This window comes from Platichthys flesus, chromosome 17, assembly GCF_949316205.1.
Source record: "Platichthys flesus chromosome 17, fPlaFle2.1, whole genome shotgun sequence".
Lineage (NCBI taxonomy): Eukaryota > Metazoa > Chordata > Actinopteri > Pleuronectiformes > Pleuronectidae > Platichthys > Platichthys flesus.
Window position 1 is genome coordinate 17062792 of NC_084961.1, and position 25957 is coordinate 17088748.

General features: G+C 40.4%; 2 protein-coding genes across 4 annotated transcripts in view; both read right to left on the minus strand.

Annotated features, from left to right (window-relative positions):
• Positions 1-16033, minus strand: part of trappc9 (trafficking protein particle complex subunit 9) — a 196876-nt gene extending 180843 nt beyond the window's left edge. The window contains exons 1-8 of one of the 3 annotated variants that reach the window (XM_062409865.1): positions 15957-16033; positions 14030-14625; positions 11726-11871; positions 10312-10437; positions 9483-9509; positions 8281-8402; positions 6487-6612; positions 4988-5204 (exon numbers count right to left, since the gene is read on the minus strand). In XM_062409865.1, coding sequence (XP_062265849.1) covers positions 4988-5204; positions 6487-6612; positions 8281-8402; positions 9483-9509; positions 10312-10437; positions 11726-11871; positions 14030-14613 — 1348 coding nt within the window. In that variant the 5' untranslated portion in view covers positions 14614-14625; positions 15957-16033. Of the gene's footprint in view, positions 1-4987; positions 5205-6486; positions 6613-8280; positions 8403-9482; positions 9510-10311; positions 10438-11725; positions 11872-12605; positions 12755-14029; positions 14626-15956 lie in introns of those variants that run through there. The other 2 variants (XM_062409866.1, XM_062409868.1) reach the window with 2 other exon arrangements.
• A 1199-nt stretch (positions 16034-17232) lies between these two features.
• sh3bgrl3 (SH3 domain binding glutamate-rich protein like 3) lies at positions 17233-22914 on the minus strand. The gene is made up of 3 exons (XM_062409802.1): positions 22775-22914; positions 20906-21073; positions 17233-19626 (listed from the first exon to the last, which is right to left on the minus strand). The coding sequence occupies exons 1-3, from the start codon at positions 22817-22819 to the stop codon at positions 19561-19563; spliced, it is 279 nt and encodes a 92-aa protein (XP_062265786.1). The 5' UTR covers positions 22820-22914; the 3' UTR covers positions 17233-19560.
• Positions 22915-25957: the final 3043 nt, after the last annotated feature.

Below are 25957 nucleotides of genomic sequence, written 5' to 3' on the forward strand. Positions count from 1 at the left end.
GGGAGGGAGGAACGATATTGTGTAAACAATCTGAGGTTTCTTCAGCTTAAATTCCAACTTCCAATAACATCAAATTATGCAGCCGATGCTTTTCAGTTATCAGCTATGGAGATTATTCATCCTGTCTTCTTCTGCATTCCGAACAAACTGTAAATACAATACCTTCATAAGCCATGTTTGTTGTGAAAGTGCACCCACTAAGCAGTCTAAAAATAGCTGACTTCCACCTGTCTGCCAAAACCAGCAATTATCTGGAAGACAGTAATCCAGAGGACACTCTGGATTTTGCGAGGATGTCGCTCTCGCTCTAACATGTAAAACTTTATTTGTGGGTCTGGCAATCCAGTTAACACACAACCAACACTAGAATGGAACCCAGCATATAATGCAGCAAAGGTCCAAAAGTTAAATAAATTCGGTCGAGCTGCACAAAAAAGCATACACTCAGAGATATATGTTCTTTAAATATGTCGGTGGTTTTCAATCAAGAGCATTTAATTATTCCATGGGAAGTCAATGAAATATGTAAGAATAAATGATTGGTATATATATATATATATATATACACACAGGCATATATAAAGATACAGATACATGATAAACAATGTTGAAGCAGCTTGTCCGTTTATTTATTTACATATTTATTCATATTCAATTTGGTGGTCTTGTTCTTACTCAAGTGTTATTTTAATTGGGGGGGCTTTCTTGTTTTGTCTTGTTTATATTTATCTTTTGTCTTCGATTCTATGTAATGTATCCCTTCATCTAGATTTAGAGGATCTGGGAGTGTGGAGGGAGAAGTCTTACCAATGAGAAATTATTCAATTGCCATTTGTACATGTCTCAATTTACATTTGTTCAAGTTACAAATCAAAAATATGAAAAAAATCTGGTTGCAGCCCCTGATATGGATCCATAACTACATGTTACAGTTCCTTCCCTGATCCATACCACACTTTTCCACTTCCAGTACCAGTTCCAGTAACCTTCTTGGCAGAGATAGTAAGTGGGTTGCCATTTGTTCCGCTGTATGTCAGCGCAAAGCAGCCATTTTGGAATGCACCAGTGATCCCCATTTTCTTTCTCACTTGATCTTGCCTCTTCAGCTTATTAAGGTGATGGTTTAAGCAGTGTTTCTCTGTTTGTTTGTCGGACTTAAGAACCAATTTCCATGAAGTTTGGTGAATGGTTGGGGCAGATAGGGCGCTCGCTACTGAGTGCAACTCTAGTTGAATAAGAAATTAGAGCTGAAGTGTCCGCCAATGTCTGTGATAAAAATCTGAAATGTTAACTTTAAAAAGTGGCAAAAATCTATCAACAGATGCGAGCTTTGGACCTTCTTGTTATCTTACATCTCACAAAGGATCAACAGCAGGTGAGAGAACATTACACCAGTTTACTCTTCGCTGGCTTCCTGTGATATTTTTTTTTTTTTTTTTTTTTTTTTAATTAAAATTTATATTTTTTCTATAAAATTTTCTGAATTTTTTTTTTTCTTAAATTTCTTTATTGAGCAACAGAGATACAAAGTAAGAACATGAAATAGATATTTTACAATGCTCACATTTTTCAAATTTTTTACATTTTACGTTAGCCCTCCTCCCGCATATCCACCCACACCTCCTTTTCCTGTAGGAGGTCCCACCCCTATCTGCCTCTAGGTAAAGGGAAAAGAAAAGAAAAAAGAGAAAAGAGAAAAAGAAACAAAAATAAAGATTAGGGACAAAACAAAAAACAAAGAGAGTAAATTAAAGAAAAGCTAACATTCTGGGAATGTAAAGTTTAGTGGTACGTCAGCAGAACTCAGATATCCGACTCCTCAGGTGTAATATCTAATGAGTCTATAATGGACAGCAAGGGGTTCCAAATTTGGCCAAATTTCCCCAGAGAGCCCTTGAGGGAGAATCTTAACTTCTCCATTTTTAAGTTGTGTAGAATTTCCTTAACCCATCGAGTGTAGGATGGGGGGAAGCTGTGCTTCCAGTTCAACAAAATTAAGCGCCTAGCGATCAGAGTGCAAAAGGCCATAGAATGTCGAGCCTCAGCGGTTAAAATGCTGTTGTGCGGGATACCAAAGAGGGCAGGGAGGGGATGGGGGTCGGCCACAAAATGGTAAGCAATTTGAAGGGTGTCGAATATTTTGGACCAGAGGTCTTTAAGCTTTGGACATGACCAGAACATGTGTATGAGATTGGCAGGTGACTGGTTGCATCTATTACAAGTGTCAGCTACATTGGGGTAGAATTTAGACAGTCTATGATTGGTGTAGTAAGTCCTGTGTATTAATTTACATTGATCAGCCCGTGTCGGGCACAGATAGAAGAGCTGTGGACCAACCTAAGGATATTTTCCCACTGATCTTCTTCAAAATGGAGCCCCAGATACTTCCTGTGATATTTAAAATTGATTTTAAGGTCGTTCTCCTCGTATATAAAATCCCTTAATGGGTTAGAATCCAGCTACATTTTTTACTTCCACGATGACATTCACACTTTAGACTGTTAAAACCACTTTCGTTTAAAAATAACTCTCAACCGGGCCTTGAAAATGTTTCTTGTATTAAATGAAATCAATCAATAACATAACTGTACAAATGACTTAAAGCTGAACATTATTGGTTGGTTGCAGAAGCTAAAATGAACACATTGTTGCGCTGTGGGTAAAATGAATGACTTGTTTGGGAATTAAATATAAACTGTTAAGCGGTCAAGAACCAGAAACCTTAGAGAAAACTTCCCCAAAAACCCTTCATGTTTCACTACCCATAATACAACTTGATCAAGTCATCCTCACCCTTTTTTTCAGTTTTTGTCAGTTTATGACACTGGAAACTCAAGCATGAAACTACAAACAGATTTATTATCTACATAGTCATTTTTGCTTGTAGTATGATAGGAAAATCATAGTAGCACTAAATGACAGATATCTAATATATGAGATTCGAGCTTGAGTAAGTGCTATTGGTGTAATGTCTCCCTGACATCATTTAAATCAACCTTTCAGTTCAAGTGCAACCATTTTCCCTACAAAAACCTGCAGCTTGTATTTAATTGAGTTTACAAAGGAAACAAGGCCAAAGACATAGATCATCTCCCAGTTTCCCTTGAAAAACGAAATGAAAAGAGGAAATATGGACGTCCCTGAGCTTTTTTTTCTCTGTTCACTGCGAGCGCTGCCTTTTGTGATGCCAATGCCGCGTGGTTGCAATGAGCCAGGGTCAAGAGTCTATCGAACCGAGAGGCTTCTGATAAGGACCTTACCAGAGAGTCTACAGGAGCTCGGGTCAGGTCTCAGCTGTGGCTCTTTTTGGAGCAAAGTGGTGGCCTGAATGCAGAACAGCCTGAAGGAGCACTCTCGAAAAGACAACAAAGCTTGAGGTGGAATGAAGCTTGTGTATCCATCCAATATGTGTTTACACTGCTGCCATCCACTTCATTTTGAAAAAGATCAACCCACTGAGATTTACTCACTGACACAAAATCTGCACTACTTGACTCGTGACCCTTTGAAAATAATGAATGAATCCAAATATGCTAGGATGAGTTCAATCTCTCAGTTTGTCTGTTTTTTCCTCAGACTGATTCTTCTTCTTTAATGCCCTTGTTGAATATGCAGATGTTGTTTGCTATTTATGTTAGACCCTCTGCTCGAGTTCGGACCTCAAATCTGATTTATTCCTCTAATTTACATCACACAAAGAATAATAGTTCCAGGTTTATTCAATTATTTTGGCAGAGCTTCAAAATTTGATTAATTTGCTTTAAGAAGCAGGGTTTACTCATACGGCCAATTTTAGAAAATTCAACAAAAGTCTTTCTCACAGACCCCAGGGTACTTTTCAAGCAAAATATATACACTGTGTACATACTGTATCATGGCCTCTTTGATAATTTTGTATTTCAATTGTAAACTTTCTCCTTGTTTACGTTTCACTTTGTTTTTCCATTGGATGTATTTTACAACATCAGTGAAACACCTGTTGGTATGGAACATAATATCTAAATGTTAAAAGGTAAAAAAGATTTTAATTCCTGCACGAGTAAAATCATATTTTGATAAGAGTGAAGTGGTTACTAATTTTTCCCCAAAAAAATGTTCCACCTTAGATAAGCAGCGACGTATCTAACACTCAAGACGCATAATCACGCACTCTAGTTTAACTAATCAAGCAAAAACATCAACTTCCAAATTTAAAATGTGTACAAATAATCTTTTATCTAATTTTAGAGTGTGCATTTTGTAGAGTAGAATCATGTAATAAGAGAATATATAAGACAAAGATTGTTTCTAGAGCTGCTTTCAGTCATGCACTGGCATTCTCTAGGGGCCAAATGTCCGAGTGAGAGGCTTCCGGCTTTCTGAGAACTTTCTGCAAACTTCCTGCCTCCGAGTAAAAACTCAGGAGAATGTCACGATGAGCCGATGTGAGAACACTGCAGTAGATCCTCTGCAGGATTCACCATGAGTGAGTGGGCATGTTGATGATGTTTCTTACACGCAACAGACACAACCATCGAAAAAGACAAAGAGAAAACATACACGCGTCATACACGTAGAAGACAGGGATGAAGACGTCCAGAGAGCTTTTAGAGATATGAGCTGACACAAGTTGTGATGTGCTGTAAACAAAAGCTAGAGATGTCCGCAGCCAAATCCATGGATTTCCCCCTCCTCCCCCTCCTCCTCCTCCTCCCTCGCCTGAACACTACAGAGATTTCTGAGTTGCTGTGAACTAATCAAAGAATGTAATGCTGCGCTGTTCATGAGTGAAAGGCAAAGTCAGAACACAATCCTGTGTACCTCCTCATGTTTGGAAACTGCTTAAACTGCAGCCATGGAAAAAGCTGTACCCAATATGAATAAGAACTGCTAGGAGATTTTGCGTCAGGAACAAACCATCCAAGAAACCATTCGCATTCAATGCAAAAAACACTTTAAAATAATCCCCAAATAATTTATTCTACTCCCTCCATGTGTCCAGGCCTACCTTTGCTGAAATCCTTGGGGTCAAGTGAAAGGCTGTATCCAGGCAAAGTCTCCAGCAGCAGCTTGTAGCAGGCCCTCCAGCCCGGCTCGGGGATGGTGGGAGCCACGCACTGCATCGCTGCAACACGCTTGAAGAACGCTGACTTTCGAAGGAAACCAATCAGTTCGTAGAGCTCGGAAAGGATGCTGTAACGCTGGATCTTCTCCTCCTCCGATAACTGAAGTAACAGAAATGGCGTTAAACTTAAACCACATTATACAGAAATGTATTTTTCTTACCGTTATTTGGCTTAAATTTGTGTGATTTCCTGTGCAGTGATTTATGAGCAAATCTTGACACTACAAGGCTGTTTTTCCATTCAGCTGCTGAAGCTGGAAAGTTTCTCTTCCGTCTGAGTTCAAGATTGTATGAGAGGAGCTAGTCTTTGTTTGGGCCATAATCCTGGTACACGAGCATGATGTAAAAACTTTCAGCGCACATCAATCAGAATGGATTTTCTTTCAGTGCAGTAGAAAACATTTTGGGTTCAACAGATAAAACTTTTTAAGCAGTAAATCTTATTAGAGAAAAGATGTTATTTATATTTTTTGTAAAATACATTTTACACAGTTTACTATATCATATTACAATAGAGTTTGTTATTGAAGAATGTTTTTTTATATTTTCAAATTTGTCTGCACCATGGACGACACATCTCCACTTTTTCCCACTATCCAGAAATGAAGCCAAAATACTCCGGATACAAACGCACATTTGATGCCAGAATCTGCCCATTCCATTTTTGGGGATTGAGCCGCAGTAGCAAGGTCCTGTCGATACATGGACTCTACCAATCAGGAGTCAGTCTCAGCTCATGAAGTTTCACCCCATGTTCAAAGCTTCAAATAAGTAATTATTTCCCAGAAAGAAAAAAAGCTGAAAAATTTGTGTAATAAGAATTACCATAAATAACATCTATCGTCTTTGTGAAAATTATATTTGATGTGTACTCTGACTTTTTTGACCCATGTCCCATCCATTAACATGGAGGAGGCAGGAGTTATCACACTCCTACCCCTGCAAGCAGCCACAAGGTGCTGATCTAGATGCTTTGGTCTCTGGCCTGAACCAGCAAAATATAATTATTTAATGAGTTCTATATATTGAGATTTAAAATCCGAGAAAAAGAGGCAACTACTTTAGTTAAAGTGCAAACCTGGAGGGTATTCTGTTGGCTGCATTGGTCACATAAAGCAACAAGACTTTTTTCACTTAAGGGGAAAACCAGATAAAAAAGAATGTACAGCTTTAATGCTTTAACGATAAAGAGCTATGACTAAAGATAAAACTATAAAAATGGTAATGGTTAGTTCTGTGTGAGTGTCCTTTTCTATTAATCGTAAGATACCCTACAGCCACACTGAATCAGCTGCTCTACACTCTACTGTGGACTCCCTGTGGACGTATGAATCACCCCGTGTAGCTGGAAAAGCTCGTGATTTTCCAGTCAGATAGCATACCTGTCCCAGGTTGATGTAAACAGCGTTCTGCAGGAACTCTGAGGCCTCCCGCGCCCTCTTCTGAATGGCAAGCACCCGCACCGCTTTCACGCAGGCCTCCAGCTCGATCACGCCTGCGTTCTTGTACTGCGGGAGATAACAGGAAGGGGGCGGTGGAGGGGAGATAATTACTCAAAGAGGGTCACCGTGACTTCGGCAACCCACCTTATAATCAGAGGGAGTGTTTCTTTATTAACATATGACCGCCCTCATCAGTCGCTGCGCACACAGGGATGACAAACAAGCGCGATAACCCCGGTCCCCTGGGGCTCCGCTCGTTTTTCAGGGATTCCCAGCCGCTGGAAACTCGAGCCGCCGCTGCAGAGTCTACTAGTCATGCCAAGGCGTATTTTTTTTTTATCACGCCGTCCCTCAACTTCCCTCCACTTCAAATCTCATTAAAATTCAATTAATATCTGAATGGCTATGTGTTGAGACCTAATTTAATTCTGAATAAACTAGTTACAGGTAAAAGGGCTAAGGGAGGTCAGTGCAAAAGGCAATTATAATAATGAAGATAAAGCACACACTGCTTATGAATAGTGTGGGACCATAATGAGCCTATTCAACTTTCCCTAAGCTATGACGATACTTTAATGCTATTCTTTGTGACTTTGTACAAGAACAGTAGTCACTACATATATATTATGCCAGGAAAAGACACATCACACTTACTAATTCTTCTGCTTTTTAGCAGATTATCATCACTGACTGATTTCCAGATATTGCATGTGCTCTACTGCTCATTTGTAATTCTTGTTCCCATGTATCTCTCAGTGATAAACAGCTGCCGTCAGAATATACTGGTCCAATGCTGCTAACACTGTTGTAGCTGCCTTCAAACTCCGTCAAACCAGATCAAATACTGCCCCCTGGTGAGAGGAATAAATACTACTGGGTGGATGCGTAGCCACATCTCTGCCCTTGAGTAGTGGCTTAGTATGAAAGCAACCTGATCGTAAATACTGTCCTATATGACCATGTCTTAAGATTCAAGATTGTTTTGTTTATTTTTAAATCACTGGATCATCAGGTGTGATGGTGTCAACCAACACCACAGGACGCACATCAACATCAGAGAGTTACAGCAGCCAATGATCCCCAGTAGATCTCTGATGTCTGCTGATCACGGCTTGTTGCTCCAGAGTTAAAGGGATAGCTCACTGAAACACTTCACCCATCCCTCCATCAGCATAGTGGTAAGTAGATAAAAAGGCGAATTTCCATTTTTTTAAGCGAACTATCCATTTAAGAGTGAATGTAGTTTTGTGGCTCCTGCAGAGCTTTGTTTGGTGTTAAAGAACAAGGCTTGAACTTATTTTTAATTGTTGTTATGGATCCACTAAAAGACCAAAAGCAATCAACTGAAGGTGGAAATCTTAACATGTGTAAACTATATCATATTTTTAATATATATATATATATATATATATCCACAATAAATAATAATAATCTAATTAATTAAATTAAAAAAGGGACCTGGAACTGGGTATGGTGCATAAAATGGATTATTTCATTCAATTGTTTTGTTTTATATATATATATATATATATTAAATTTTTTATATCAATTTTATATATATATATACAATTTAAATTACTTTCAACAGACCTTAACCTATTGAAAACATTATCAACAGTGATTCAAAATGAGAATTTGGACACACTGAGATATGACTTATGTACTGAGCTAATACTAACACTACAATGTATTATATATCAGTGATTTAACAGTTCGGCAGGTGGTGGACGGTACCTTTCCATAGTAGGAGATGGCCTCTTTGTATTTCTCGATGATGTCCTCCTGACTCAAGCAGTTCTTCGTTCGTCCAATCTCAGCGCTGGTGTCTGCACTAATGCCATTGGCTGTGAGGGCACCTACACCCAAAACAGTTTGGAATATGATTAGAAAGATGCAGGAAGGAACTTCCATCAATCTGTTCTATTAGAAAAGGAAATGAAATGAGAGGATTGACCACAGGAAGAAGGGGAACCTTAAATACTGGAAAGGCCTGACATGACCACCGCCACATGTATATCGAAACATGTTTTACAGAAAAGAAGAGCCAGATAAACAGCGTTCAAATGTTGAACCACAGTCCCTTACACCAGTGATGTTATAAATATTCTGAGGCCTTGGAGTCTCAGTCAGAGTTACACTCACACCTCAAATGATTAAAAAGCAACTGCAAGGTGCATCTCTTGGCCAAATCTGCTTGGACTACATATAGCGATTGAGAGTAAGTCACTGATGGGTCTGTGCCCAGAAGCCCTGTGGTGCTCTCACAATGACAAACGTGTGAATAATGAGATGCTGTGTTGCACCGCTTCTTGGTCAAATTGCTCATTAAACATGACATAAAGAAAGCACTCCAATATTTGCACAGAACTAGACAAAGTATAGGTTTTGAGACAGGGAAGTGACAGAATATAAATACGTAATTTGATTTATTTGTCTAGGCTATGATAGTGAGAGGTTGAGAAACAGTAAGCATGTATCAAGTAAGAAATCAATGTGTGCTCCACTGCTAATAGACTAATACTTCCACAGACATTTAAACTTGGGTTTTTAAGGGGTACATTTTCTAGAAGCATATTTGTTTGATATGGTTAAATGATTTTTGTGTGATAATCAAAGGTAAAATGTCAGTTGTTAGAATAATGGGATCCCAATCTATTAAGTGTGGAGGTGGATCTGAGAGGAAAGGTTTGGTCTTGGATCAGCTAGTCATGTGATACTGGACACCAAAACTGTGGTTGTGAGAAACAGTGGGGGCATGGGAAACAAAAAGGTGATTCTAAACCAACACAGGAGAACAATAACCTGTCAAAACACATCAGCTCATTTTCAAAATAAAGATTCGGATGATGTACGATGACAAAAATAAACAGAGGGTTAATGGGAGCACAAGCAAACGGGCAGTGTTGTCTACGAGAGCGATGTTAGATATACGATACCTGGGTCAATGAGGACCTCCTGAGCGCCTACAGACAAAGAAAAAGAATGCAGATTGACTCCATGACGCACAGCGCAATGTTAGCAGTGTTAGTCTGTGCTATGCCTCCTGCTGCTGCTGATGCTGCTGCTGCTGCTGCTGCTGCTGCTGCTTTTGCTGCTACTCAGGAGCATTGATAACTCTCTGCATGCAATTTAAATCACTAAAGCCAATTTGTACTCAAATTAAAAACAAAAAAATGTATCATTTGTTATATCAAATTTGAATCAGTCATTTCTTGTGCCATTAATTAACTTGGGTTTAAAAATTTACTAAAAGAAATTGTCAAATGACAATTTAACATATAGTACAAGTACATTTGAGTACTTTTTGAAGAAAAGTTGGCAAAAAGTTCTCGAACAAATACATGTTCACTTTTCATTTTTTCATCGCTTTGCAGATCAGTGCAAGATTTTAAATATACTAACTAAATGATTGAAAAATTATCATCATTAGTAACAAACATTATATAAACACACATGCACACGTACATACATTCATGCTGAATTCATACAGAAGACAGTGTTAATAAAACACCATGTTATTAATAGAGATTAAACACAGACAAATTCTAATAAAGTTGAATTAGCATCATCAGGGTCAATTAGAGAAGCTCTTGCAGTGTCAGTAGCCGACGTCTCTGAAGCAGCTTAGCAGAGCAAAGTTTAGTATCGTTGGAGTTGACAGTTAGCAGCGACACTCGGACTCCGTCACAGAAAACAGCCGTTCAGCAGCCGTCCCATCCACTCCTCTGTGTCTCCATCAGTCTGCTCACAGAGCAGTGTGCTCACCTGGTCTGTGGCGTTTGCCGGCATCTGCTGGCTGAGAGACACTTGGCTTGCGTCCTGCTTTCTTCCCTGCTGTGCCTCCAGGGTAGTGGAATATAACAGACGCCGAGCACAAACCCTCCAACGCAGCTGCAGACGAAAACACATCAATAAAATAAAAACTTTGTTTCTGTTCTTTACATTTTTGTTTTATTGATCTTACACCTTCAGGAGTGTGTGAAGGGATCTCTGGGATCCAGATGTTTGCACTGCTTATTGTTTGCTTCAACAACACAACAAAACAAAATTCTACTGCTGCAGTCGCTGCATATCAAGTTGGATACGAGCAAATTAAAAAGTTAAATGGAAAATGCAGACAAAAACACTGGAAATGTATTGATCCGAAAACAACAGTCTGACCAGTATATCAGTACGGTTATTGGTTATTGTTGTCTTATCACAAATAAATCGGTATCAGTGTATCAGAGGATAAAGTAATCTCTAAGAACACATTCTGAATGAGAATATGTAGAATGTGAATGAAGAATCTTTAGCAAGGGATAACATTTTGGGGCAGGAAGCCTTTGGGTTTCCGTTTCCACTACAGACCAATCATGTTTGAGCAGGCTTTGGTTGCCCACTGGTAAACAGTCCGTGTGGAGAGTGAAAGGGTCAGAACATATAGACCGAAATGCATCGGCTATCAGCTTTTTACATGCATTCATATGCTGATAGCCGTTATAAGGGCTTAGCCAGATTGTCGCCTGGACCGAGAACACTTGGAGAAAGCATCGTTGTGTGTGTTTTTTGAGTTGAGAAACGTTTGGACTTGTTAGATAAAAGAAACAAGTCAGACTGTAAACATTGTATAGCAAACAGCCCAAACATCCACCGTCTACACTTTAATATCACCAACAGAGACTAGATTGGATGATAAGTGACCAGAATTTGCAGCATTAAAATGAAAAAATGTGTTGTGTCTTTATATATTGCGTTTGTATGTTTTAACAGTACAACTCCTGCTCGGTATCTTAATCACAATTTTCTAATAACAAAACATTTTGTGTGTTGGATGTTCAAATGTAACAAAACAAGTGAAGATTTATTCCAAATTTCAAGAAGTTTGCTCAAGGCGTTCTTGAGATATATCGTGTTCACGAGAATGGTACTGACCGATGGACGCACAGACTTGTGGAATAACAGACGGACGTACAGACAACCCGAAAACAGCCACTGGCTGTTGTTAGCGCAGATGCATAAAAAAGTATCAATTTTTGTTCTGGCCTCAAAAGTCCAGTATTGGTCAGACTCCATCTGAAACAAATTACAGACACATCAGCCAACAGTGCTGCTATGTGGCCCCATAGAACATATCACACTATAACACATCAACATCAGCAAATAAACAGGCTGTGGTCTCCCCATCCACCAGACTTACCACCCAGCCAGAGGAAGTCATTAACCCCTCTGAGCAGCTCCACAGCCATGTGGTAGTGGACCAGGGCATCCTGCAGCATGCCCGCCTGGAGGCACAGGTCCCCGACATGCTTCCTCATCCGTCCCTGGCAACGCTTCTTATAGTGCCTGGGGGAAAGCAGCAGGAAATAGAATTACTTTTTTCCAGACAACAGCACGCTGAATAAAGTGGGTCGACTTATTGAATAGCACGTGAATTTGCCCTATTAAAAAGTATTTCTTTAAATATATATAGATATATATATTCTGAATATCTCATTCTTATTAAAAACAGCTCTACAATTCTACTATTGTCAATTCCTACAGGTTAGCAGGTTGCCAGGACCGGAGACTTAAAGTGAATCTTATCAGTCAGCTACAGAGGGAATGTGTGGGTCGAGGAAGCACGAGCAAAAGGGAGCAGCAGAACGAGGACACACAATAACATGAAAACACTCAGGACTGAGCAGCTTCACAGGGACACAGGGGGGATTTGAATGTTATGAGGAAAAGTACAATCCCATTGTGAAAGATATCTGAGCTTTGTAGAAGACTGGGAAGGTCATGAGAAAAGAATAACTTGAAACAGTTGGTGATCGGAGTCACAGTGGAATGGAGACAAGGAAAATATTTCTGTTGGCTGTATAATCGGAAAGCAGGGATATATAATCTACATAAACATCCATATCTAGGTGAATCTATATGATACATCTGCTAGATTCAAAATTCAAACAAAGGCTGGGACGGCTACGTCTGAGCAGCTAGTTTAAATTGCATAAAAATAAAATGATAAGGCTGCTGTTAATGGGGTCATGAAAATTAACCATAGGAATTAATCTACAGCTTTGAACATGTGTCCTTACCAAATTAATGTAATTCCATTTATGAGAAGGTGCAGTGCTATCTTTGCCACTGGAACATGATGTATACTCTCATTAATGATCCATGTGGCCAGTGTGTCACTCCAGTTTCAGCAGCCAGAGAGACCATCTCCCAAACTGCTGCCGTTCCAAACCAAACCTCCTGACACACACACGCCTCAGCCAAACTGTGGCCAGCGAGTCCAAACTATCAGCTCCTCCTTTTCTAAACCATGCCAGGGTTTTTCCTATTTCACAAGATAAATATTAGTCTGCTTTTAAACTGCTGTTAAATCACAGATGCCGTTTTAAACGATAATGTTGAACAAAGTTGGTAGTTTCAGTGAGTCCAGTAGTTTCAGTGAATTTTGCATGAAAAGCTAAATGCAGAGAAAAGTGATCACTGTCAACATTGAGGCCTAATTACTTATGAATAAACTTTACACTCAGTGGCCACTTTATTAGGAACACCATTACAATCTAATGCAATCCAATACAACAAGTCAGCCAATTATTTTATCCTTACAAAGGTTACAATGTTTAGTTTAGATTTGACTGTGTTTATTATTGAGGTTGAAGATCGCAGTGGTGTTTACCTGGTCGGCATTATATTGTGAGGCTTAAGTCATTTGGTCCCACCTCATTTACAAAGATGAGTTGATAGGGAACATCTAATATGCTGCAGTCCCATACAACATCAAGATGTAAACACTATGAATGAGATTGTTCATGTTCACCTTTTGAAGTTGCATGGGAATGCATATTGTTTCAATATATTAACTTAAATTATTAACTTTCCAAAACCAGCCAGTGTTTTACTGACTCAATTAATTTAACATACAATAGTTTGTTTATTGCCTGTCTCACAATTATATTTATTGCCGATGAAAGCACAGATTGACTTTGGGAAATTTTCTGTGCAAAGCTGGTCAGAATTCCCTGCATCCAAGATTAATGAGTCGGTTGCTGAAAAAGGTTTGTGAATAAACTGAAACCTGGGGAGGAGCGATGAGTTTGGCTCAGAGGCACGAGCAAAATGCATGACCGCGCAGGAGTACGGCTGTTTGTCTCAGGGCCGAGCCGAAGCCGAGGGGAAAGGGATGGGTTCACTAAACTTATGAATCTAACGTCTCACCTTTTCACACCCAACAATAAACTCACAGGACAGTTTGAAAGAAAAACAAGAAGAAAGACACATAAACCAAGGTGAACAAAGAAACGTGAATGCTACAAAAAATCAGATTTTTGAGAGAAGAATTTTTGAGCTGGGGAGGCCAAAATATAACAAGCAACTTGACAATGACACAGACACACACCAAAATCTTGCAAACAATGCAGCATATCACATTTACTAACTGCTCCACCAGCTCCTACATGTGAAAGTGCTTTTTGAAAGGGGTCAGGATGCAGAGAGGAGAACAACTCACCTGCTATCTGTGTCCAAACCCACAAAGTCCTTCTTTTCAAAGGGCACACAGAGCAGAGGGATCTTATCACCGGACTTGTCTGTGGCCCGGTCCAGCCGCTTGGACTCCAGCACTATGAATATCGACTCCACAAAATCCTCCACTCTCTTCTCCACATCGGAGCAGTCTTCGAAGTCCGGGTAGAAGGCCACATCCGTGCGCTGCTGCTCTGCAATCTCTCCCTGCAGCCCGAACACAAGCAACCTGGAGTCGTACAGCGTGGAGCTGTACACTTCCTTCTGGCCGTGGAAGCGATCAGAAGTCTGCGGCCACTCCTTTGCCGAGTCACAGGTGGTGATGGCGATGAGGCCCACCACCTTGCGGTGCGTCTGGAAATCCCCCCATTCGTTGTTTTCGGGCAGGTAGTGGTGGCGGTAGCGGATGTAGAGGAGGCGCTGCGAGTCCCTGACGCTGACCTGGCTCACGCTGGCAATGCGCTTGTAGATCTTGAAGAACTGGTCCTCAGGTACGATGCCGACTGGCTGAACCACCACGAGCACGGTCTGGTGGTCCTCAGCACACTGCATGTAGTCCGGGACGCTCATCTTCACATGCGGCTGCATGGGGACAGAAACACCAACACTTTTAAAAACAGAGCTTTTGCACTGACTTCTGAACATCGGCAACGTATCACAAGGTTATGCTGTCATCTGCGATCGAACAATCAATCAATCGATAGATATATTCATGAATAGATTAAATTTTGCCCTCTGTCAAAATTATCAAAAGTACATACACACACCACCATACAAAATATATACAAAAGTGCAATGGACAGGTAGCGGCAAGTTGTATAAAAAAAAAAATAATACAAGCGAGCAAATCTTACTTAATCTTTGTTTGATAGTTTGCAGGATTTTCCTAGACTACTGGACAGAGTACCATGGAACTTGATGAGGGACTCAATTTTTCAACTTTGCTGCTGATCGGATTCAGGTGGCTGATCCAAGAGCTTTGACATTACGAGATTGGACATCTTCCGACATTTTTGTGAGTTTCTAAAGAAATAATACAGAGATCTTGATGCGGAAAAAAAGTATGGATAACTTATTATAATTTGAGGAGACGGTTGGGTCTTGGTGGAGGTGTGCGTTTTAGTGAGTGTTATTCAAGTTTCTTACATTTCCTCCTTAGAAAAAATGTCAATAAAAGTCGTTTACAAGGGAGTGAGGCTGCAGTTCGTTTTGAGACACAAACCCTGTTCACCTCGAATGTATTGGGCTGGAGGCAAACATGTGAGAGGCAGCAGCAGGTCTCTCAAACCGAGGAGAACCCAACACTAACAGCATGAACATGCAACGGACAACAGAATGTATGTTTTGCACTTTGGGAGAAACCAACACTTTATTTAATAGAGGACTTGGGACATCTGGGAGTCAAACCACAGTGTGGGTTAGTGAGCAGTGATAGCCTCTGACGTTTGAATGAAAAAGTGCTGCTCCCGAGTGTCTGGTGTAAACCTGGTGGAGAACCGGACTCTTCCGGAAACAGTCCCAAAGCTTTTCTTTGTTTATAGTTACATATGCAGAAAAGCAGAGCAGCATGTGGTAAGTGTCTCTGACAGCCAGCATAAGCAGCTAAAAGTGGCAGCTGGAGACATTATCCCAGTGGTTACAACCATAAACAACAAGTGAAAGAAATGTTTAATGAAGCAAAACAGAGCTCCTTCATTCATTAGCGCGTGTTGGGCTCGTTTTACATGATGGCAAGTGGCTAACGTGTCTGATAACACTGGAGGGTCAGGTAGCTTAGCTTAGCTAGCTGAGCTGTGGTCTAACAGTTAGTGAGAGTCCCGCAGAAACAACCCTAATAGCGGAGTTTCTATCGCACAGCTCAGCTCAGTCACGTGAACGTGCAACAGCTCAGTTATAAGGTTAAGTCACGTTACCTGTTCGCAGTCTCCTGTCAAATCTCACAGTTTCCTGCTTTAACCCAGTGTTTCACTACAGTTCAATAACAACAGCGCTTCCGGTCAGCATTTTCTAAATAAAATTATCGCAATTCTCGATCGTCTCTCAAATCGATGCGATTTGGATAAATTGTTTTCATTGTGGTCATTCGTTTATTTGGATCCTTCTTGCTCCATGGCAGCGTCCCTATAGTTCATATCAACGTATATCAATTTAAAGAAAATTGAAAGAATGCAGGCATGTTTCTAGTTCTGTCACATATTGTCGCTTTTTTTCCTACTTACCATATTGTTTATCATGGATCCAAACCTAATGTATGAAAAAATCAGTCTTCGCAACCAAAATATTGGTAGTATGGGTATAAACAACATTTACTCTAAGTGAGACTAACAGCCAGATACAAATCTGTAATTCCACTTAATTCTTTCCATACTACAGGATAAAGTATGGAATTAAATAGACTGGAAAACAATCCTCTCCAATAGTATTTTTATTCATATAGGCACTTTTTTATTACCACAGTATTGATAATAGTTTCTTTCGGGGTTTTATTTTGTAAACAGGATCTTTATCACTTGTTTCCTCTCTTTAATTTCTTCTTCGTGTTTTTTTCTGCTGCAGAGAAAGATCTGCTCCACTCAAAGGAGACAAGAGGTACTGCAACTCACGAATACCTCGAGCAACAAGTGTGCAAAAACTGTCAATTTGAATGCAGCTCATATCATTTATTATGAATAATTATTCACATATTCATAATGTAATAACTATCATAAAAATATAATGTACTGTTCCTAATTATTAATGCATTTAACATTTACATTTTGAATATAAATTCAATGTATGAAATTAATGACTTTCTATTAGTCATATTAATATTAATTATAAGTTTTATTTTGATTTAACTTCAGACTAAAAGTTCAGCACATAGAAACTTGATGTTTTATTTCATATATATGAATTTCAATTATTTCAATTTATAAACGTACTGACAATCATTTTGTGAAAATATGTTGCTTGTATGCAGTTTCTACAAATGTACCGACACTGCGGATCAAATAAGGAAGAGGCTGCCGTGTGACTGTATTGGCAATCAACATCTTCCATTAACTTGCAAATTAGAAATGACAACCCTGTCGGTGGAGAGACACCTCCACACCATCTTGTAAAATTCCTCAGTGAAGTGAGGAAGCTGAATAGCAAATGACACAGAAGTTTTAGTTGGGATCCACAAAGAAATACAAATACAAAGACAGGTAGATTCAACTCCAATTTATTTTTCTTTAACCCATAAATCCCTTTCACAATCTTCTTGGAAGACAACAGCATTTTATTCCGTAATTTGTTCTTTTTTTTGGCCAAGAGATATTGGTCCAACAGCGAAGCAGGAGCTCAGAGAGAGACATGGAATGTCTAAAACATGATTCATAGTGGATACACACCAATAACAGGCAAACGTCCACAACCATCGACTTACAAAACAGTGCACAACGTTTGTGTGTAGGCTGCCATTACTGGGGATCCCAAACCTTGACAACACCATCATGACAACATGGAGGGGTTTGACAGGTCTTAGGAGTAAGAGAAGGAAAAACATGTGCTCGATTAACAAAGAAAAGACACGACAATGACATAAAAACAATATTTCTAATGAGATCAATCAAATGAATAAACACAAACGCATAAAAAGCACAGACAGGTGAAGCCTTCATTTTTCCCATGTGATGAGTGTTCCCTAAGGCTGGTAAGACGGAGTCAGGTGAATCTAAACACAGCTTTGACTTTATTTCGGTTCATAATGAGAAAGGGATCGGGTGTATAGTCACATAACGCCCAGAACATTAAGTGGAACTGTAACCAAAGTAAATAAAAAGAGGAAGGAACAAAGCTATGTAGATGAAAGCAAGATAATTCACATTTCAGTCAAAGCTTCCTCTGCAATGCTCATCTCTTAACTGGTGAAATGGAGCTTTCAAGTTCTACAGTAAAATTATGGAAAACATAGAAGATGTCAGCTAAGTGCTAATCCCACAGCGAGTAATCATCTGCACATCACAGATATATTATATTGTCATCCTCCTCAAATGGGTGTGAATATAGGGCAGCTTATTACTGAAATGTTAAACAACTAATATAGATTTTGGTTTTTCGGTTCACTGGACACCATAATAACATATCCAAGTGTTCAGTCCCCAAATCTCACTTTTTTTTTTTATAAACACTTTTTTTTCTTAGCCTATCTAGGTTTTGGTTTGAATGTGTAACACTAGAATAAACCTATGAAACTCTTTTTTTTTGTACTAAATAGTGACTACAGCCTGAGTCAGCAATTATTACTAAAAGCCAATAGCCATTCATATATCAAAGGGACCCTGTGGAGTTCTGCAGGCACCATGGAGCAGTATATTTACACATAGGTCCCTTCTTTGTCTGTCGTGCAGTACACACTCCTGTCAGTTTCACATCACTCAAATAGATAGTTGGTGTGGGAAGCTTCAAATGAAACGCCGCCCATTTACTTGGAATGTGGTGACATCATGCGTTCTTGTGTTCAAACAAATACTCAAGTGAAGGAGCTAACCATTCAACACACAATAACACAAATACAGGTCCTGCCCGACACCGATTGTCAAAATGAGCCTGGAGAGAGGGAGGCACCCGATGAATCCGAGATACTGTGATTGTCTCTTGTTGTTATGACAATCTCACCAGCATCAAGGATCAGGCACACCCAAGCAAGCATTAAAGGAAAGCATTCATGCAAGTGCTCAGTTAATTTAAACATAGATTTGTTGAACCAAGAAACTCCACAGGGGGCTTTTAATGAGCTAGTTACAGTAAAGTAACTTATATGTTTAAGCACAAGACCTCACTGGGCCAAGCTGGATTACCACCTCTCACCACATTCTGCATCAGGTAACCAATGGACCAAAATAATACAAAAATCAGCATCAACCCTAGAAAAAAAAGCATAATTTAGCTTCTAGAATTCATTACTAATTGGGTTTAAGGACACCTCGGTCCCTGCTACTTCTGATTGCATTTGCTTCCATGTGAAGTGCACATGGTGTGCAGTCATATACAACATGGAAACTTGAAGGCTACAGAAACTAAATAAAAGTATTTAAGACTGAGTGATGATGCGTGTTTGGTCTGCAGAGGATCAGGACAATTCTGGGTTGAATGTTGTCATCCAGTGGATTAGTTTAATCTCCAGCGGTCATGTGGCCGACACCACGATTAGTCAACCTAATTACTGCACATCTACACACCCCATTGCATCCTAGTGGACTAGGAGCCCTTTATAACACTGGTCTGTCGGACAGGAAGGGAATCAAAACGAAGAACAGATATAAAAAAACAACAGGTAGAAATAACAGAGATTAAGACCGTTTTAGAGTCTAATGGTGCAGTAAGGGGAATGTGTGTCTTCTGATTTGCTGAATACAAGATATTTGGCATTCTTCGTTATGGCATAGAAAGTGGGTGGACACTGGTGGATAAGGGGTCGCCATCAGGGCGCAGGGTGAGTGGTTGGGTGGGGCGGTGGCTGGGGTTAAGATGGAGAATTACCCTTCACCCTCCTCACGCCATCTTCAGAAACTGTTCCACTGTGTCTGCTTCCACCGCCTCCAACAACATTTCATAGTTCTGTGGAGAGGAAGAGGGTCAATGAGCAGACGAGCAAACAAAGACTTTCTCTTCTCAGCTGCATCGTCTGACAACAGGCACATAAAAATAAATTGAAGTTGCTCAAAAAGCATTTTAATTTCTCACTGATAACAGCTGGTATCAAGATGTCTTTCAAGTCAACTCATAATGATTATTACATGTTTGGACAAAAAGACTGATGATTGTCAAGGTCTTAAGTGAGATTTTAAAGTTTTGAAACGCTGGCCTCGGTTTATTTTGAAAACTCCTGGTTCTTTGCAGTGTGGATGGAGAGAAACAGAGACGTGTGGAAACGACCACACACATTCTCTTCCTAATTGTGTCTAATCAGCCACAACTCATTTTACAGCACAGAATGCAACGTGTCAGTAGCTGTTCCACGATTACTGTTGATCATTCATAAGCAGAAATAAGTAGACATCTACTTCCAGATTACATGGACACACACGCCCAGTGTAAATGATTGTTAGAGTGATATGCATTTTCATTGTGTGCTGGTGTGGCTAGGGATTGCCTCTGATAGGAACTAAAACAGGTGTCAAGATTATAGAAAATATATAAGAATGGTTTACATGGCAGCTTCCCAAAAAGTGAAGCCGGAGCGTCTTGATCGCCACCTGGTGGCTGACTGCATCATAAGTCATAAATCTAGCCTCTGCCATGTGAATAATGGGACATGGACCAAATTAAAATTTCAAAGCACACGTTGTATACATATTTCTCAAAGATGGCTTCTGTCTAATCACACCGATGTATGTTCAACTGTTCATGTTTCTGGTTAGTTTGGCTTTAATTGGTTATTTGATTTGAGTTAATGTATCAGTGGGACCTCGCGGCCATGAATCCATCCCTATTGCTACTAAGCAAACTTGTTGCTTAGTCCCTCTTTACATACAGTCCAAGATTTTTCCTGAAAACAGTTAAATTTCAGCAATTGCCTGTGCGAACCCAATCTGAGCGAAGACTAACTTAGCCTGACCTGAACTTGACAGGTATTGTTTTTGGCGTCCAAAACAGCCCCAAGTCTGACGTTTTTGTCGATTTCAGGCACATGCATTTTAAAATATGAAATAGACAGCCCAGCCAACATGACTGAACCCAACCTGAACCCGAGTATCATTCCAAATATTTGTCTGATCCTAGTCTGATGGATCACTACGGGTCTCCACAGGTGACAATAGATGACAGGCTAGGGTCAGGAATCCACTTTAGTGTGTATGTGTGTGTGTATGTGTGAGAGTGTGTGCGCATCCCTTACCCCGCAGTATTGGTCCTCATTAAAAAGCTGGGGAGGGCCCACGGCTGGGTCCCCTGCTTTGCTTCTCATCTCCTCACGCAGCTCCCCGCCCACAGAGATGTCGATGAGCTCGTACTTGATGCTTTTACTATCCAGGATCCGGATCACATCCGCCTGCTCAGACTTAACCTGAGAGAAAAAATAAGCAACAGTAACAATTAGAAATGATTCAATGAATGAGTGAATTAATTCGACCATGACAAGAGTATCTGCACGTACTGTGCAGATGTTTACCAGCCCTTCTAAACCTGCTTTCATTTACTAAAGCTCTCAAAACTAAGAAGAGCAAAAGAAGGTTGCTTGCTGTCACGGTGCTGAAGGGCAGAAACATGCATACATGCGTTTCAGATGGAAAACATTAACCGTATGATTTAAACTCTTTTCTGAGGCAGTGTATTTATAAACAGTGGTTTCTTCGGGCCTGTGGGTGGTGATTAATAGAGCATGTGATTATTCTGGTCAGTTGAGGAAGTTGGGGGGTGGAGGTGTTTGTAGACGTGACCACACCTAAGCACAAAACTTACTGGAAAAACAAACAATTTCGCGTTTAGTTGGCCACAAACCCTAGCAAGGCCAAAGTCACGTTCTTGAAAGTTCAAAGGGGTAAACAGTGAACTGTGTGGAGTGTACTGTGTGTACTCTGCAGTCGGCAAACACAATGTGTATAAAAAGAGTCACTACATTCAAAACATGACTTCCAGGTGAGATCTAGGAATAATAAATAAAAAGCTGGCAGTATATAAACACACTTTTGAACAAGTTTGACACATGTGATATATATATATAAACACAAACATGTATGTATGCACATGTACATACATACACATTAGCTTTTGTATAAGAGAGGGTTAAAAACAAATGCCTTCACCAAACTTTTCCACTGCATGAGTTCCTCCTCACAACTAATAGAAAGCAGATGTGGTCCAGCGCATCATGGACATTCACTGTTCTCATGCAGTGCTGCTGCTGAAACGACTTCAACAAAACAAGTTGTATTGTTTTTACAACATCACTTTACTGATGTCATTACGATGATTGTTGCCAATCTGTTGGACAGATATCCACCATGATAAGTAATTAATTAGGCTATAATCCATTAGTCTGCTCTTCCTTTAACAACCCATTGGAAATTATGACTGGTTCCCAGTGTACTTTAACAGCAAACCACAGTAAATGGAACAAGCTGGCAGCCTGAGTGGAAGCCGGGCCCCTCACCTAAGATTAACAATATTTTATAACACATAACTTTGTGGTACACTTAACGCGCATGCAACCGGCAAACCTTGTACATTACACTTCATATTTACCATTTGCAAGGCACCTTAAACTGACACTTTGTTAGATTAGCTTTGGTGTGCAGTTTTCTCTACAGGAAGCGGATGCATGAGCTGGATTTTCCGGGTTCCAGCATTGTTTACTAGAATGACACTTTAATGAATAACACAGTCCATATGTTAAGTAGTATTTATAATAAACGAACAGCCAAGCACAAACAAACATCCCCTCTACAAAGCTAGAGGAAGTGGGATAATGCATCCTGGCTTCTTTTTGTTCCGCTAAATTGAATCGGGCGGAACGTCTACAACAGAGAAGTGCTGACGTTTCTCTAGCGACGGGCAGAGACTTGCACAAGCCGCTGTTTCAGCAGGAAGCGTGTACTGGTACTGACAGGACTCAGGTGCGTCTGTGTTAGCTGCTGCTGTTAGCTTCGGCTGCTAGCTTCTGCTGTTAGCTTCTGCTGCTAGCCGCTACTCTCAGCTGCTGCTCTCGGCTGCTCTCAGCTGCTGCTGGAGCTGAACACAAACATCCAGGTGTCTCCTCGTCACTCACCTTCCGTGAGGCAGTAACAGTGGTGTAGTACAGCTTGACGCCCATTGTTTCTTCTGGTTCTTCCTGGTTCGTCCTGGTTCCTCCAGTTCCTCACCTCCCTCTATCCGTGGATGTGATCTACAGAGGCGCGCCCTCCCACAGCAGTGGATCACAGAGAGGAAAGAACTGTCGCTTTCAAAATAAAAGACACATCTTTTTGGGGAAACTCAGAGAAAAACGATAACGATGATGCGTGAAAGTCTATTATTATTATTATAAAAAGGAACATATAAACCGTTGTATACAGCCCATGTTGGAGGGGCTGGCATAATTGTATTATGATTATAATTGTATACCAATTATTTTATTTTACTATTACTATTAATAAATGTTTTTTAAATAAAGACATAATTATAACTAGGGCTACGTTGTAGCACTTGCGGGCCCGAGCACCCGCACGTTGAAGCCTGTTGCGGTCGGTGGAGAGAGCGATCGATGACCAAGCGCACATCATCGATCGAGCATGCACTTCTCCACGTTGCATGCGTTTTGCGCTCTGCGGCAGTAGGTTTGCCAGTAGGTGGCGCCATCACTTTTATTACGCACAGACATATAGATCTGTTCAAGTAGGCGCTCTGATGTAGCGTGAGAAATTTTGTGTCAATTGGACAATGTTTCCGCAACTTAATTTTCACACTGATCAATAGGTGGCGCTATGATCCTGAACTAATATTCATATATGGAGCTGTTCTATTCAGGATTGTGATCATAGGTCAGTAGTTTGGAGCCGGTTGGATAATGCAGAGTGGATTAACAAAGTACTTCCTGTTTCCTGGCGAATCAGTAGGTGGCGCTATAACACTGAGGAAATATTGACACATAGAGCTGTTCAGGCTTGGACTCTGACCATGTGACAGAAGTTTTGTAGTGATAGGACAATGCACAGTGGAGTTATGATAACATCGTGTCCTTTGGCGAAGGAAAATCCTTCGCCGCACATCAATGTTTACACGGTTTTAGGAAACGTCACAATTCTGACCATGATCTAATGACTTGACTGATCTGATTTGAGCTGTATATTGTAAATCAGCCAGGAGCAGTTCATCAAAGTATAAAACATGTCACTTCCTGTAGCCATCAGGGGGCGCTGTAATTTCAAGTCATAATTTCTGTGTAGATGTCATCAGGATGGCACCCTTGTCTTACATGTCTAGTTTGGACTCGATTGGACAATGTATGTCCGAGATACAGAACCTCGTGTTTTGATGGCGTTTAATCAAACTCAAGACGCAACACCACGGTCACACGGTGTGACGAAAGGTCAATCTCTTAATCACTTTTTATCTCCATCTTGTTGTGATGGCACTGATCTTAATTTGAAGTTAATCTGATGAAAGCCCTGGGACAAGTGCATCAAGTAAAAATGTGGAATATGGAAAAAAAATGGCCACTTAATCCAAAATGGCGGCCTCCCTGTTTGGTCAAGCATACCTATCCAAGATATTTTTTTGTTTGTTATGAAACGACACATGTCCCGATAGATTTGTATAAATGTCGGCCATCGTAGTGCCGGGGTTGCCCTATAGGGGGCGCTGGTCAGTTTTTTTGCCACGCCCATTTCTTAAAACCATATGAATATCTTCAGGGGGGGGCTGTTGTTACACACATGTAGTTTGAGAGAGATGGAATCATGAACACTGAAGTTACAGCAATTTCGTGTTTCACGGCGAGTTGATGAACTTTAATGCCACGCCATTCATATGGCGTTTGACGAAAAATCACGGTAATCATATGTTTTCATTGTCAATGTCTTGGGACCCATTTGATACAGTTTGACATGGTTGAGGTCAGTGGATGAGGAGAAATTCATCCAAGTGTAAGACAAGCAAAAAACAAGACATTTCCTGTTGCCACCAGGGGGCGCTGCGGTTTAAATCATCATTTATGCATAGATGTCATCAGGCGGGGACTATTGTCTTACATGTCTAGTTTGGACTTGATTGGAACATGTATGTCCGAGATACAGATGCCCGTGTTTTGATGGCGTGTAACCAATTTTTAACGCCATGCCACGGTCACACGGTGTGATAAAAAAAAAATCCCTCAATCATTTTTTATCTCCATCTTGTTGTGATGACACTCATCTGAATTTGAAGTTGATCTGATGAAAGCCCTGGGACAAGTACGTAAAAGTAAAAATGTGGGATATTGCCAAAATGGCCACTAAAAGCAAAATGGCGGACTTCCTGTTGCGTTTTTCATAATGCTCCATGAGACTTTTTTTCATGACTGGTCACGATACACCTATATCCAGATTTTGATGAAAATCCGTTATGTGGAAACCTAGGGGCTGGTTCCAGGGGGCGCTGTAGAGCCATTTTGCCACGCCCAATTCCAATTACTCCAGAATACTAAAATATCCGCAGACCTTGAATTTCCTGCAAAGTTTCATAACTTTTTGAGCATGTCTAGACCCTGAAAAAGCCCCCCAAAGGGAAATAATAATAACTAGGGCTACGTTGTAGCACTTGCGGGCCCGAGCACCCGCACGTTGAAGCCTGTTGCGGTCGGTGGAGAGAGCGATCGATGACCAAGCGCACATCATCGATCGAGCATGCACTTCTCCACGTTGCATGCGTTTTGCGCTCTGCGGCAGTAGGTTTGCCAGTAGGTGGCGCCATCACTATTATTACGCAAAGACATATATATCTGTTCATGTAGGCGCTCTGATGAAGTGTGAGCAATTTTGTGTCAATTGGAAAATGTTAACACAACTTAATTTTCACACTGATCAGTAGGTGGCGCTATGACCCTGAACTAATATTTATATGTGGAGCTGTTCAGATCAGTATTGTGATCATAGGTCAGTAGTTTGGAGCCGGTTGGATAATGCAGAGTGGATTAACAAAGTACTTCCTGTTTCCTGGCGAATCAGTAGGTGGCGCTATGACACTGAGGAAATATTGACACATAGAGCTGTTCAGGCTTGGACTCTGACCATGTGACAGAAGTTTTGTAGTGATAGGACAATGCACAGTGGAGTTATGATAACATCGTGTCCTTTGGCGAAGGAAAATCCTTCGCCGCACATCAATGTTTACACGGTTTGAGGAAACGTCACAATTCTGACCATGATCTAATGACTTGACTGATCTGATTTGAGCTGTATATTGTAAATCAGCCAGGAGCAGTTCATCAAAGTAT